This window comes from Elephas maximus, chromosome 24, assembly GCF_024166365.1.
Source record: "Elephas maximus indicus isolate mEleMax1 chromosome 24, mEleMax1 primary haplotype, whole genome shotgun sequence".
In the NCBI taxonomy this organism is placed as follows: Eukaryota; Metazoa; Chordata; class Mammalia; order Proboscidea; family Elephantidae; genus Elephas; species Elephas maximus.
The window spans coordinates 37,145,428-37,160,274 of NC_064842.1; the positions used below are offsets into that span (position 1 = coordinate 37,145,428).

Here is a 14,847-nt window from a genome sequence, read left to right on the forward strand (position 1 = left end):
TTGTTCTACATTTTTCTCCAGCTTTGTCTGGGACCCTCTATTGTGATCCCTGTCAGAGCAGTCAGTGGTGGTAGCTGGGCACCATCTAGCTGTACTGGACTTAGTCTGGTGGAGGCCATGGTAGTTGTGGTTTATTAGTCCTTTGGACTAATCTTTCCCTTGTGTCTAGTTTTCTTCGTTCTCCCTTGCTCCCGAAAGGGTGAGACCAGTGGAGTGTCTTAGATGGCTGCTCACAGGCTTTTAAGACCCCAGACGCTACTCACCAAAGTAGAGTGTAGAACATTTTCTTTGTAAACTATGTTATGTCAGTTGAGCTGGATGTTCCCTGAGACCATGGTCCCCACAGCCCTCAGCCCAGGAATTTGGTCCCTCAGGAAGTTTGGATGTGTTTATGGAACTTCCATGACCTTACCTTGTACAAGTTGTGCTGGCTTCCCTGATATTGTGTACTGTCTTACCCTTCACCATACCACTTATCTATTGTCTACTTAGTGTTTTTCCATCCTTACCTCTCCCCTCCCTCGTAACCATCAAAGATTGTTTCTTTTCATGTGTAAACCTTTTCATTAGTTTTTACTGTAGTGGTCTCATACAATATTTGTCCTTTCCTGATTGACTTATTTCACTCAGCATAAGGCCCTCCAGACTCATCCATGTTGTGAGATGCTTTGCAGGTTCATAATTGTTCTTTATCATTGCGTAGTACTCCATCGTGTGTATGTACCATAGTTTGTTTATCCATTCATCTGTTGGTGGGCATCTAGGTTGTTTCCATCTTTTTACTACTGTAAACAGTGCTGCAATGAACATGGCTGTACCTATGTCTGTGTGACGGCTGTTATTTTTCTAAGATATATTCCTAGGAGTGGGATTGCTGGATCATAAGATATTTCTATTTCTCGCCTTCTAAGGAAGTGGCACTAGAAAAAAAAAAAAAAGGAAGTGGCATATCATTTTCCAAAATGGTTATATCATTTTGCATTCCCACCAGCAGTGCATAAGAGTTCCAGTCACCCCGAAGCCTCTCAAGCATTTGTTATTTTCTGGTTTTTTTTGATTCGTGCTAGTAATATTGGGGTGAGATGGTATCTCATTGTGGTTTTGATTTGCATTTCTCTAATGGCTAGTGATCACAAGTATTTGCTCATGTGTCTGTTAGCTGCTTGAATATCTTCTTTGGTGAAGTGTCTGTTCATGTCCTTTGCCCATTTAATTGGATTATTTGTCTTTTTGTTGTAGAAGTATTGGATTTTCCTGTAGATTTTAGAGATTAGACCTTTGTCAGATTTGTAATAGCCAAAACTTTTTTCTCAGTCTGTAGGTTCTCTTTTTACTCTTTTGGTGGAGTTTTTTGATGAGCATGAGTGTTGAATTTTTAGAAGATACCAATTTTCTAGCTTATCTTCTGGAGTCTGTGTGTTGTTAGTTATGGTTTGTGTCCTGTTAATGCCGTGTATTAGGACCTCTGGTGTTGATCCTATTTTTCTTCTATGATCTTTATAATTTTTGGCTTTATATTTAGGTCTTTGATCCATTTTGAATTAGTTTTTGTGTATGGAGTGAGGTATGGGCCCTGTTTCATTTTTTTGCAGGTGAACATCCAGTTTTGCCAACGTCGTTTGTTAAAAAGACTGTCTCTTCCTCATATGATGGACTTTGGGCCCTCATCGAAGATCAGGTGACTGTAGGTGGATGGATTTACATCTGGATTCTCAGTTGTGTTCCATTGGCCCATGAGCTGTCACTGTACCAGTACCAGGCTGTTTTGACTACCATAGCTGTATAGTAGGTTTTGAGGTCAGGTAGTGCTAGTCACCCTACTTTATTTTTCTTCTTCAGTAGTGCTATACTTATCTAGATCTTCTTCCCTTTCAATATAAAGTTAATGATAAGTTTTTCTATCTCTTTAAAGAAAGTTGTTGGTATTTGGATCAGGATTGCATTGTATTAGTAAATTGCTTTGGGTAGAATTGTCATTTTCACAATGTTGAGTCTACCTATGGATAAGCATGGTATGTTTTCCCATTTATGTAGGTCTGTTTTGGTGTCTTGCAGTATTGTTTTATAGTTTTCTTTGTATTGGTCTTTAACATCCCTGGTTAGATTTATTCCTAAATATTTTCTTATTTTAGGGGCTATAGTAAATGGTGTTGTTTTCACGATTTCCTTTTCATCATCTTCTTTATCGTTGCATAGGAATCCAACTGATTTTTCTGTGTTTATCTTGTATCGTGCTACTCTGTCTTGTATCCTGCTACTTTGCTGAATCTTTCTCTTAGCTCCAGTAGTTTTCTCATGGAGTCTTTTGGGTTTTCTATGTATAGCATCATATCATCCACAAATAGGGACAGTTTTACACCTTCATTATCAATTTGGATGCCTTTTATTTCTTTTTCTTGCCTTATTGCTCTAGCTAGGACTTCCAGCACAATGTTAAATAGGAGTGGTGATAAAGGGTGTCATTGTTTTGTTCCTGTTCTCAAGGAGAATGTCTTCAGCCTCTCTCCATTAAGAATGATGTTGGCTGTTGGTTTTGTATAAAAAGAAACAAACCAAACCCATTGCCATCGAGTTGATTCCAACTCATAGCAACCCTATAAGACAGAGTAGAACTGTCCCATAGAGTTTCCAAGGAGTGCCTGGTAGATTCGAACTGCCGACCTTTGGTTAGCAGCCATAGCCCTTAACCACTGTGCCTTCAGGGTTTCCACAGGTGCCCTTTATTATGTTGAGAAATTTCCCTTTTTTACCTCTTTTATTGAGGGTTTTTATCACGAATGGGTGTTGGACTTTGTTGAATGCCTTTTCTGTGTTGATTAAGATGATCATATGATTCTTTTATTTACGTGGTGGATTACGTTGATTGATTTTCTAAGACTGAACCATCCTTGCGTACCTGGTATGAATCCTACTTGGTCGTAGTGTATATTTTTTTTGATATGATGCTGAATTCTATTGGCTAGAATTTTTTTTGAGAATTTTTGCATCTATATTCATGAGAGAGACTGGTCTGTAATATTCTTTTTTTGTGTGGTGTCTTTGCCTGGTTTTGGTATCAGAGTTATGCTGGCTTCATAGAATGAATTTGGAAGTGTCATTTTGTCTTCTATGTTCTGAAATAGTTTGAGTAGTACTGGTGCAAGCTGTTCTCTGAAGGTTTGGTAGAATTCTGCAGTGAAGCCATCTGGGCCAGAGCTTCTTCCTTATAGGATTTTCATGAGTACTAAATATCTTAGGCTTTGAGAGTTAAGAGCTTTACATATTTTGTACCTGGCACAAAAAAAAAAGTGCATCCCTGAAACTAAATCCAAGCTTTACTTAATAGAGCTGTAGTTATTAGCAACTCATTAATTTCTCTGAACCTCAGTAGTTTCACATTTAAAATCTAAAAGTAATACCTACCTTGTAGAGTTTTATGAGGATCAAATGGGGGATAATAAGTTAATGAGTGTGTGAATGCATGAATGGCTCAAATAGTGGTAGCTGCAGCTATTATTTCTAAAACTCATAATTATTATAGTTGTTTACTTTGCGGGGGGGACTCTGGCCCCACTTGTTTCATTGATTACATATAGGAAACCTATATATTGACAATGGCAGTATTTTATGGTTTATGAATAGATACTCAATTTAAATGTATTTTAGCATATATTTTATTTAAAGAGAAAAGGATCAGCTAGAAGTTTTCATTCTGTTAACTTTACAATGTATAAATAGAAAACAAAGACTCATGAGCTTATGATTTTCAAAATAGTCACTAGCATCCATCTTTGTTGAAGAAAATTCAGAAAATCAGTGGAGTGTTCATTGCATTCTTGAAAACAGATGGATCATTCCAAAAATATGTGAGACACAGCCGTGCAGAATAGGAAATTTTGTTTTAAATATGGGGATTATTTTTAATTATCAACAAATAATTTTACTTAAAAAATATCTTGATGTGTGTTACGTCAGGTGAGTCTTAAAGACTTTCGAGGTCCTTAAAGCTGCTTTGTTTTATGGTTCCTTATGAAAAGAGGCAGTGATCCATTCAGTCATCATCTCCATTAGTGCAGATGGCAGATCATTATCAACATTTGTTACCAAACACTGATTGCGTCATTCTCGATTCTTAAATTATGCATTTGACGCGGGTATTTACTTTTGTATCTCATAGAGGTATAGACACTATTTTGATGTCTTAAATTACAGAATTTTAATGTTTATCTCTTTCTGCAATAAAGCAGCACTGATTTCATGATGAATTTCCTATACATGGCAAAAGTGGATATTCAGTATTAGAGACCCACCATGCTCCAACATCTTTCTATTTTATTTTAAAATACATTGTTCAATTATTTGTTTTTATTATATTTTTAACCAACTCCATATCGATGATAAATTGCTTGTCCAGTTCAATGAGATATTGATCGTTGTAATAGGTTAAATAGAAATAATCATTTCATTTTTTTAAGTAGGCAGATGCCACAGTACTACCTGGGGGCGGGTACCACATGTAATAAGTTGGGGAACCACATATAGTTAGGTAACCAAAACCAAACTAAACCCAGTGCCTTCAAGTCGATTCCGACTCATAGCAACCCTATAGGACAGAGTAAAACTGCCCCATAGAGTTTCCAAGGAGTGCCTGGTGGATCGAACTGCCAACCCTTTGGTTAGCAGCCGTAGCACTTAACCACTACACCACCGGGGTTTCCAAATAGGTAAAGCTTAACAATTCAGCCAGACATTGATTCTCAGGTCTTGGCTGATTTTCTTTATGCTAATTGAGGAGACAAGCTTAACAGCTAATACAAAGTATAATTATTACAAAAGTTTCTTGTATTTAGTAGTTTTTTTTACAGATTCAAAGTTAAAACAGTATCTACAGCTTAGTTATTGTTGATTGCTATTGAGTGGGCTATGACTCGTGGAGACCTTTTGTATGACAGAATGAAAAGTGGCCTTATCCCAAGCCATCTGCATGAGCGTAGATATGTTTGAGCCCATTGTTGGGGCTGTGGTGTTAGTCCATCTCACTGAGGGTGTAGGGGCTCACAGATAACTATAATATGTGTCACAGAGAGATTTGGGATTCAGAGAAAGCAAACATCTCATCAGGTGAAGGGAATAACAAAGACTTCATGATTTAAGTGTTATTCATAATAAACCTTAATAGATTTGTAAGATTTCAGAGGCTGAGTAATGGCTACATAAGTATACCCAAAACCAGCCATCCACCCTGAGCTTGTGTGCCTTAATTACAAGGAGGGCCTGGAGTGCAGCCTCACGACTGAAGTTTCAGAAGGAGCTCTTTCCAGTGACACACACAAAGTGTTGTCATTTATGTTGTGAAAAGTAGCAAATTTTGCTACTTCCTTTTAAAAACTTGTTGTTGTTAGGTGCCAGTGGGTCAGTTCTGTCTCATAAGCAACCCTGTGTACCACAGAACAAAACACTGCCTGGTCCTGTGCCATGCTCACAATCATTGTTACGCTTGAGCCCATTGTTGCAGCCACTGTGTCAGTCTATCTCGTAGGGTCTTCCTCTTTTCCACTGACCCTGTGCTTTACCAAGCCTTAAAAAATAAAGATTATATCCCTATAATTTTACTGTTAGAAAGGCCCTATAGTAGAAATTTACTTCTGTAATTTTTTGATTATTCTTCTAAGTGCCTGTGTACAAAGCACTATGGTAGTTGTGGACATGTAAGACATAGTCTCTGCCTTCAAGGAGGGAAGGAGAAGGAAAATTTACATTTGTTGATCACCTACAATGTATATGTGTTGTCTTTCACATTCATCATCTCATTTAATCCATACAACATCCCGATGACATAAACCAAAACAACCAAACCCATTGCTGTCACTTTGATTCCAACTCATAGCGACCGTATAGGACAGAGTAGAACTGCCCCATAGAATTTCCAAGGCTGTAATCTTTATGGAAGCAGACTGCCACATCTTTCTCCCACGATGCAGCTGGTGAGTTGGAACCACTGACCTTTCAGTTAGCAGTTGAGTGCTTTAACCACTGCACCACCAGGGCTCCTTCCCTATGATATAGGTATTACTTCTGATTTTTTTTTTACAACTAAAATAAACTCAGGCTCTGAGAGGTTACCTGTTCAAGGTCACTCAGCTATTAACTAAAAGCTTGTCTGGGAATTCACATCTATCGATATAATTCCAAATACGTGTTCTTTCCACTACATCACCTTTTCTATATTCACCATCTTTTTCTAGATAGCTTTTTGAGAAGAATGGTTGAATATAGATTATTGTAGATTACCCTTTCATACAAATGAAAAGTGGCAGATTGTTATTAAACCAACATATTTATAATCCACCCTTCTCTGTAATTCATTCTCCATAAAGTAGCTAATATATATAGTGTACTTTCTTCCTGAATTTTATTTTGTTGTTGTTGAGAATATACATTGATTACATTCTTCAAGTTGTGCAACCATTCTTACCCTCCTGAGTTGTTCCTCCCTCCTTGTAGTGATCTTAATAAAATAAAATCAGATCATATCACTCTCCTGTTTAAAACTCTCCAGTGGTTTCCCATTACACTTAGAATACAGTCCTAATATATATCAGTGCTGTGCTGGAACTAGTTTATAACAGTTCATAAGAGCCAGTTGTTAAAATTTTCAGGAATTTTATGAGCCATTTATTAAACAACAACAAAAAAACCATTACCATCAAGTCAATTCCTACTCATGGCAACCGTTACGGATTGAATTGTCCCCAAAAAATATGTGTTGTAATTCCTAAATTCTGTGCCTGTTATTATAATCCCATTTGGGAATGGATTGTTTTGTTATGTTAATGTGGCAGGATTAGTGTAGGGTATGTCTTGATTCAGTCTCTTTTGAGATATAAAAGAGATTAAACAAGCAAATGAGCCAGCAGAGATGGGGGGAGAGAGATGCCAAGCCACCTGAAGATTGCCCATGAGCAGAAGCTCAAAGAAATAAGGACCATCCTCCAGAGCCAAGAGGAAGCCTTTTCTTAGAGCCAGCACCCTGATTTCAGACTTCTAGCCTCCTGAGCTGTGGAGAAAATAAATTTCTGTTTGGTTAAAGCTACCAGTTTGTGGTATTCTGTTACAGCTGTACTAGATAACTAAGACAGCAACCCCAGAGTTACAGAGTAGAACTGCTGCATAGGATTTTCTTGACTGTAGTCTTTATGTGTTTTTTTTTTTTAATCTTTATGGAAGCAGATCACCAGGTCTTTTTTCCATGGTGCCAGTGGGTGGGTTCAAACTACCAACCTTTATGTTAGTAGTTGAGCATAAACCATTTGCATTGCTCCCATTATTAAGAATTAAATTATATACACTTACAATTAAATAACATATTAAAAACAAAAAGTAATACTCAAGACTCATCACTTCCTAACTATTTCACTACATTTTACTGTTCTTTACATCTGTTTTATCTCTATGATGGAAATGCTATATAATAGTATGTATCACTTCCCAACTCCAGTCCGTTTTATTTTCTAGTATTCTGTGAGTTACGGATAGTGGCCAAACACAGCCGATGCTACAGCAGGGCCCCTATTAACCAACTTGTTTTGAATTTATTAGCATCCTATTTATATTTTCATTGACAGAGCTAATAATTTATTATTATATTATACGATATATAATAACTAATAATATTATATATAATATATATTATTTTTTCTGCCATCACTGATGTCACTAGTAAAACAAAATAAGAAAGAAAGCTGGTTGTCGTTGAGTTGACACTGAGTCACGGTGACCCCACATGTGTCAGAGTAGCATTGTGTTCCATAGGGACTTCGGTAGCTGAGGTTTTGGAAGGGGTCGCTAGGTGTTTCTTCTGAGGCACCTCTGGGTGGACTCAAACCTCCAAGCTTTTGATTAGCAGCTTAACCTTTTGAACCATCTAGGGACGCTGAAGTCGCTAGTAGCCATCAAAAAATGAAAATTGTTTAGAATTTGTGAAATATGTTTTGATATCATACTTCTTATGTTTCAAAATATCACTCATCTAGGCTCAGCCTTCACTGCCTGGTATGGACACTAAAAACAAAACCTGTTGCCATCGAGTTGATTCTAACTCATAGCGACCCTATAGGACAGGGTAGAATTGCCCCATAGAGTTTTGAAGGAGCACCTAGTGGATTCGAACTGCCAACCCTTGGGTTAGCACCCTTAGCACTTAATCACTATGTCACCAGGGTTTCTGGTATGGACACTAGACTGAAGTATAATGTCTTCCTTAAACTTGCATTGTCTTATCCTTCAAAAGCAAAATATTATTACAACTCGATTTATTAATTTCCTTTTTTTGGCAGGGGAAGTTTAAATGTCAATCAGTACTTGTTGTTTAACTACGTTTTATATATTTTTACAGGCTTGTTTTTAGTTTTAAAACTTTTAACATTTTTGCTAGTTTTTGTGTGCTTACCCCGGTCTCTGCCAGTGATAAAAAAAAAAAAAATACATTATTTGAAGAAAGAGAAACTTAACTAAACATGCCGATTAGATCCCGTTTAGTCTTTGAAATAGAAAAAGAAGGTTGACTTTCCATTTTCCAAAGGGTTATACATATTTCCCATTACTTTTTCACTTATTTTGTTGGCAACTTTTTCTGTCTTCACAGCAGTTCATTTTAGTCAGTTTTATGATGAGATAATATCTGAGATCTCATAAGAGCTTATTATATCTGACCTTAATCTTTGCAGACAATCAGTATTGATTTCTACCCCACCAGCTGGACTGGTATTTTGTAGGTTTAGCTTACTATTTTCATGTGAAGTTAACTAAAATTTCAAAATTTATCTATATTGCTAGACATAAAAAATACTAAATCTAAGACTGCTACCTCCAATATAACTATATTTTTAAAAGGTAGAAGTTATGAGCCAGGATTGTCAGCTATATTCAAAAGTTTTATTTTTTAGGAGTCAAGTTTAGGCTTTCAAATAGTTTTGTTTCTGAAGAGAATTTACTAAATACATTGGGGTGGGTGTGTGTGTATGAGAGTGAGAGAGAGAGAGAGAGAGTGGTATTTAAGCTTCATACCCCAAAACAAAGCATAAGTTTGTGCCCATTTGTCATTATCCTTGGTAATTTATCTTGACCTGGCTTGCACCCATCTCTTTAGCCTTATCTCTGGCCATTCCTCTACTTGCACCCTAACTGTAGTTATGTATGCCTCCTCACATCCAACTCCTCTATCTCAGGACTTCTCAGTCCTTATCAAGCTGAAGTAGAGATGCCCATTTACTAGTCTCTTCCTCTAGCAGATAGGGAACTCCTTTGGACAGACCCCACTCCGTTGCCTCAGGGTCTAGCACAATGCCCGTAGTGCATCTCATTTGCTTAATGACTGGATGTAATTATACCTTGAAAGATTTTACCACACTCAGGGAAATAAAGCTTGATCCCCTTCATAAAATACTGCAACCCAACCAGATGATAAAATATTCAGCTACGCACCATCCACTCAGAAAGAGAAGCTCTAAGCGACTGAGTTTCTCTAAGGCTGATTACAGTTATCCCACAAGCAGCTCTTTCATGCATCATTTGAGTAGAGATCTGTGGGTGTGGGGCGGGGGCATGAAGATGGCTAGAGTTTGGTGGTAAGAGAAGTACTGTAAACCATGTGCAAATAAGTGTCACCTGACCCTGGTGGCGTAGTGGTTAAGCGCTACCAATGCTAACCAAGAGGTCAGCGGTTCAAACCCGCCACACGCTCCTTGGAAACTCTATGGGGCAGTTCTACTCTGTCCTATAGGGTCGCTATGGGTCGGAATTGACTCGATGGCAGTGGGTTTGGTTTTGGTTTTTTGGAGGCTTCAATAATATAGTTGCTAAAGGAGTAATGAATACAGTATATTTATAGTCTAAATAACTGAACAGAAGCTGGAAAATGTTTGCTGGCTTGAACAGCTGGAGTTAAAGACCAAAGAGTTTGAAAAAGCTCATAGATTGAAAAAAACAATTCCTTGATTAAAAAAAAGAAATAAGCAAATATTTAGAGAATCAAAATGATAACAGTTAAGTGTACTTATTTAGCTTTAGAAGAGTTTATTTAACTAATTTAGGTATTTCATGGCTTGTAAGTAAAAAAATAGAAGTGGCCAGTTTACATAGGAACTTAAACAATTGTATTTCCTATTTGATTCAGTTATTCAGGCATGAAGTTAGTCTAACAAAGGCATCAAATACTAAAATCAACCAAGTTCAGACTTTCAGAGAAGTGACATTTAAAGTAGATTTTTACTTAATAGGTACATCCCCAGACACTGAGTAAGGGCAATAGCTTTCTAGGTCTGCTTGGTGTGATATCTACGGTATTGGGTATGTTCTTCTCTTCAAATTCTTTTGACTTATCAATACCGCAGTTTAGAAATTTGTTCCTTTGACTTCAGGCTTCATAAAAGCGCCTCTAAGGGGGCTGATACATTAGATTTTACTGGTCACTTAAATCTTAATGATAGTAGCTCATGAGACTTTGTCCTGAAAACTTTTTTTTTTTTTTAATAGAAAAGTAACAATAGCAAGAAAATTCTAGGAGGACAGTAGGACACTATCAAAATTAAAAACACATTTGTCCTCTAACCCAGCAGTCCCTCTTTTGGGTACTTGTCCTACCTCTACCCCTGCATAACTACAAAATGACACATATACAAGATTGTTTATTGCAGCTATTGGTGATCGCTTAGGAACAACCCAAGTATCCATTAATAGGAAACTGCTTAAATAAGCTATGGTATATCCACATAATAGAATACTGTTTAGCTGTTTAAAAAAATAACAATAATAGAGGCAACTGTGTACTGAGATGAAAATATTTCCAAATTATACTGTTAAGAAAGAAAAAAAAACAAGATGTATAACAATGTATATGGGATACTATCTTTTATGTAGGAGAGGGGAAAAATAAAATAATAAATGTAGTTTCATTTATTTGCATAAGAAACACTGGCAAGATACATGACAAATCATTAGGACTTTGAAGTAGTTCATTCTGGTTTGAACCCCTGCTAAGAATTTGCATTTCCACCCCCAGATATACTGAATCAGAATCTACATTTTAACAAGATTCCCAGACAATTCTTAGGTAGGACTTCCTGGAAACTTGTTAGAAATGCAGATTCTCAGCAGGGGTTCAAACTGGAATGAAGCAACTCCAAGCTGAAAATTATTAAGAATAGTTACGAGGCTATGCAAAGCAGTGGGGGCAGGCACAGGGCTAGTATACATAGGGATGAGTAGGAATGAGACTTTTACCTTTGTATCCTGTTACACTATTTTGATTTTTGACCCATGTATCTGAATTACCTATTGTTTAAGACAACCTAATGAATGAATGACAGGATGATTACAATTAGCAAAAGAGGGAGGGAGATTCACTCCAAGTGAGGAGACTGGAAGCTTTGAGCACAAATTTTACTTACATCCTCTGCAAAGGGATGGTTTCATTCATTAGAGGGCTTCACCTATTAATTCTGAGGACTGATAACATGAAGGACCTTTTCTGACATTCTGGTCAAATACCACAAAATCATGTTCTATATATGTGTTTCCCTATAGATGCCAGAGGAACAAGCATTCTGTGTTTTGGTGAAAATCATGTATGACTATGGTTTGCGAGACCTCTACAAAAATAACTTTGAAGATCTTCATTGCAAATTCTATCAGTTGGAGAGACTAATGCAGGTAAATAATAATTAGGAACTTTAATCACTCAGGGATCTGATGAGTTGTATAAAAAGCCTGCTGGAGTTGATAAGCAATAATACATTCATGAAGTTTAGTGGAATACCACAGAAAATGTAAATAGATGTGGTTCCTGACCGGTAGTTACATTGGTCTTAATATCATAATATATTTATTTAGCAATTTGACTATTTTGTTAAATAATCTCACAATTTGAATATTCAATTTTAATACACTTTGAAGTGAGGGTGTAGTGTGTTATGTCAGTGAAGACATTGCTGTGTCCTATTTGTAGAGGAATGATGATATTTACAGAAACTGAATAAAATTGAATAAAAATTGAAAATACCTCACTTGTACTTTGAGTGCCTTCCAACCTGAGGGGCTCATCTTCCAGTACTGTATTCCACTTCTATCCATAAGATTTTCTCTGACCAGTGTTTTTCAGAAGTAGACTACCAGGTCTTTCTCCCTAGTCTGTTTTAGTATGGAAGTTCTGCTGAAACCTGTCCACCACGGGTGACCCTGGTGGTATTTGAAATACTGGTGGCATAGCTTCCAGCATCACAGCAACATACAAGCCACCACAGCAGGACAAAGTGACAGCTGTGTGGTGGCCTAACAAAGAGCTTTCTCCATATTAGTTAACACCACTACCATATTTCAGTTCACATGTAGAGAACACATGGAAAAAACAGAAAAATATCAATAAGAGTTAAAAATACCTAAAACACCACCAATATAGGGACATATTTTAAAGTTTTCTCCATATAATTTCCTAACCTCAAACAATGTTTTTGTGCTTATAACCTCTATGTGTATATGTATGTGTAAATGTATAAGTACGAGAAATATTGTTTTATATGCATCAAATATTACATAATAAAAAAATTGCAAACAGAGGCAAAGTTATTGACTAGGGCTGACAAAAGTGTTTGTTGAGTGGTTTTGAAGTTCTAACTCAGGTTGGTAATCTTAAATTTACAGTGGATCTATTCAACTAATATGACATTATCTGCAAGGGTGTTAGAAACCGAGAGAAATGGGAAGGCAATGTATGTATTCATTAATTCCATGCCAGGGAAAGGTAAAATAGTTAGGGAAGAAAGTGGGATGAGGGAGTAGAAGATGCTGGTGAGAGCTCGTTGACATGGCCCGTCAGCAAGTTCATAGGTATCAAAAGAGGAACGTGAAGCCAGTAGGAGACTAATAGACCAGAAGAACAGCAGTTTAAGGACTGAGAGTTTACAGTAAGGTCAAGAAGCAGCTTTACTGGGAGAAGGAAATGTATGATAGTAAAAAAAAAAAAAGACCTTAAAAGGAAAGTATAAATAGAGAGAAGGAAATGGCAAATAAGCTGTAAGGACAATGACAGAGGGGCATTGAGGGGGAAAAACTGTATAGAAGAATCTGGTGACTATGGACTTTAAAAGGAATAGGCTATTTTTAAAAGATTTAATTCTATCAAATAAGTATTTGGGGTCTTTCACTCCTACATAAAAGTTCATATTTCTTCAAAGGTCTGTATTCCTAAGGACTTTCAAAGTCAAATAAATGTACTTGAATAATGAAGAGCAAGTGTTTGGTACTTTGAAGAAACCCAGCCATATTTTTGTCTGTTAACCGGACAACCATTTTAGACATCAAAAAAAAAAAAAATTTTTTTTTTTTATTATGTAAAGTACCGGGTGGACATCTTTCAAAGGGAGCACCTTGTGCAAGAAATAGTTTTTTTGTTTTGTTTTTGTGTCTGCTTATGAAAACAAAACTGGATTGGGCTTTTACATACCTTTGCCTTTGTTTTTCAGTTATGGAAATAGGGATGCTAATACTTTGTTCTTGGCCGTTCATGCTTTTGAAATATCATTTGGTTTTAGCTTTGGGGAAAAATAAAGCTAGCATAAAGGCATTAAGGAGACATCCAATTTCACACATTATACACTTGCACAATTTCTGTGCTTTGCCACTGTTAGTATGCCGGAGATACGTTTTTAAAAGTTTGGTTATGTTTTGAGGTTTTTTCCAAGTGCCCCCAAAATGTACTGAGATGATATCATAGAACCCCAAATGTTATTGACATCAGATGGTCTCCAAAGAGAAGATACATTTCTTTCCTAACTAGTTAGGAGTTGAACCCTGAAAGGGCTGGCTTCTCCCTGGCGTCATGGAAGTCTAATATTAGACTGCAGGCGTTCTGTCAGAGGGAGCATTTCCTGAGAAACAAGAACAGTCAAGTGAGCAAGGGGTGATCTTTGTTATTTGTTCATAACGAGTCTGTCTTTATTTTCTCCAGTTATCTGTCATATCCCCAGTCCCCATTTCCTGTCGTCACACTTTGGTATACTTACATAAAATGCAACTAATGCTGGACTGAATCGAAAGAGTGATCATAGAAAGCTTGGCATAAATTACAGTTGCGGCAAAAAATAAAGCTTTAGCGTTCGTTCTCTTAATTTCTCCACTCTGACTTTTAGGAGCAGTTACCAGACCTGCACAGCCATTTTTGTGATCTGAACCTGGAAGCTCATATGTATGCATCCCAGTGGTTTCTCACTCTTTTCACTGCCAAGTTTCCTCTCTGCATGGTCTTCCACATCATTGACTTGCTGCTTTGTGAGGTAGTGTGACTCTAATCTTTCATACCTAAACCAAAATAGAACACAGTTTCTACTTAAAGTGATTACCGTTTTCCTTGTTCCTGTGACTTTATAAGTACTCACTGACCAAAAAATTCTGTTTGAATGTTTAGTAAGCACTATGTTAATTGTTGGGTTTATGTTAATTGTAATTTTATTATTTGTGAGGAATTAAGGCATACATAATTCCTAGAAAGTAAAATGAGGTGGTTAAACTTAAATAATAAATTCATAATAAGCCTGTAACTATGTAATAATGTATTACCAGGACAGGGAGTCCCGACTTACGATGGGGTTCCGTTCCAACAATTCTGTTGTGAGTCGGTTCTGATATAAGTTTAATATATATATTTTTTTTAATTTTCGTTATTATTGCCTTTTATTATCAGTATCTTTATAAATCTGATCTTTGTTTTTCTTTGGGGGTTGAAAACATTACATATGAACTTACGGATCTATTTTAATATAGTCATACATAAGAAAACACACAAGTCGTTGTAGACCAGGCCATAGCCTGCTGTAC

The 14,847-nt window shown here is 36.7% G+C and overlaps 1 protein-coding gene across 5 annotated transcripts in view; it reads left to right on the forward strand.

The window, feature by feature from the left end:
* RABGAP1L (RAB GTPase activating protein 1 like) overlaps nt 1-14,847 on the forward strand; it is a 739,959-nt gene that overhangs the window by 443,840 nt on the left and 281,272 nt on the right. For all 5 annotated transcript variants that reach the window (XM_049868622.1, XM_049868624.1, XM_049868625.1 and 2 more), the window contains 2 exons: nt 11,563-11,688; nt 14,163-14,306. In XM_049868622.1, the coding sequence (XP_049724579.1) occupies nt 11,563-11,688; nt 14,163-14,306 (270 nt within the window). The remainder of the gene's footprint in view (nt 1-11,562; nt 11,689-14,162; nt 14,307-14,847) is intronic.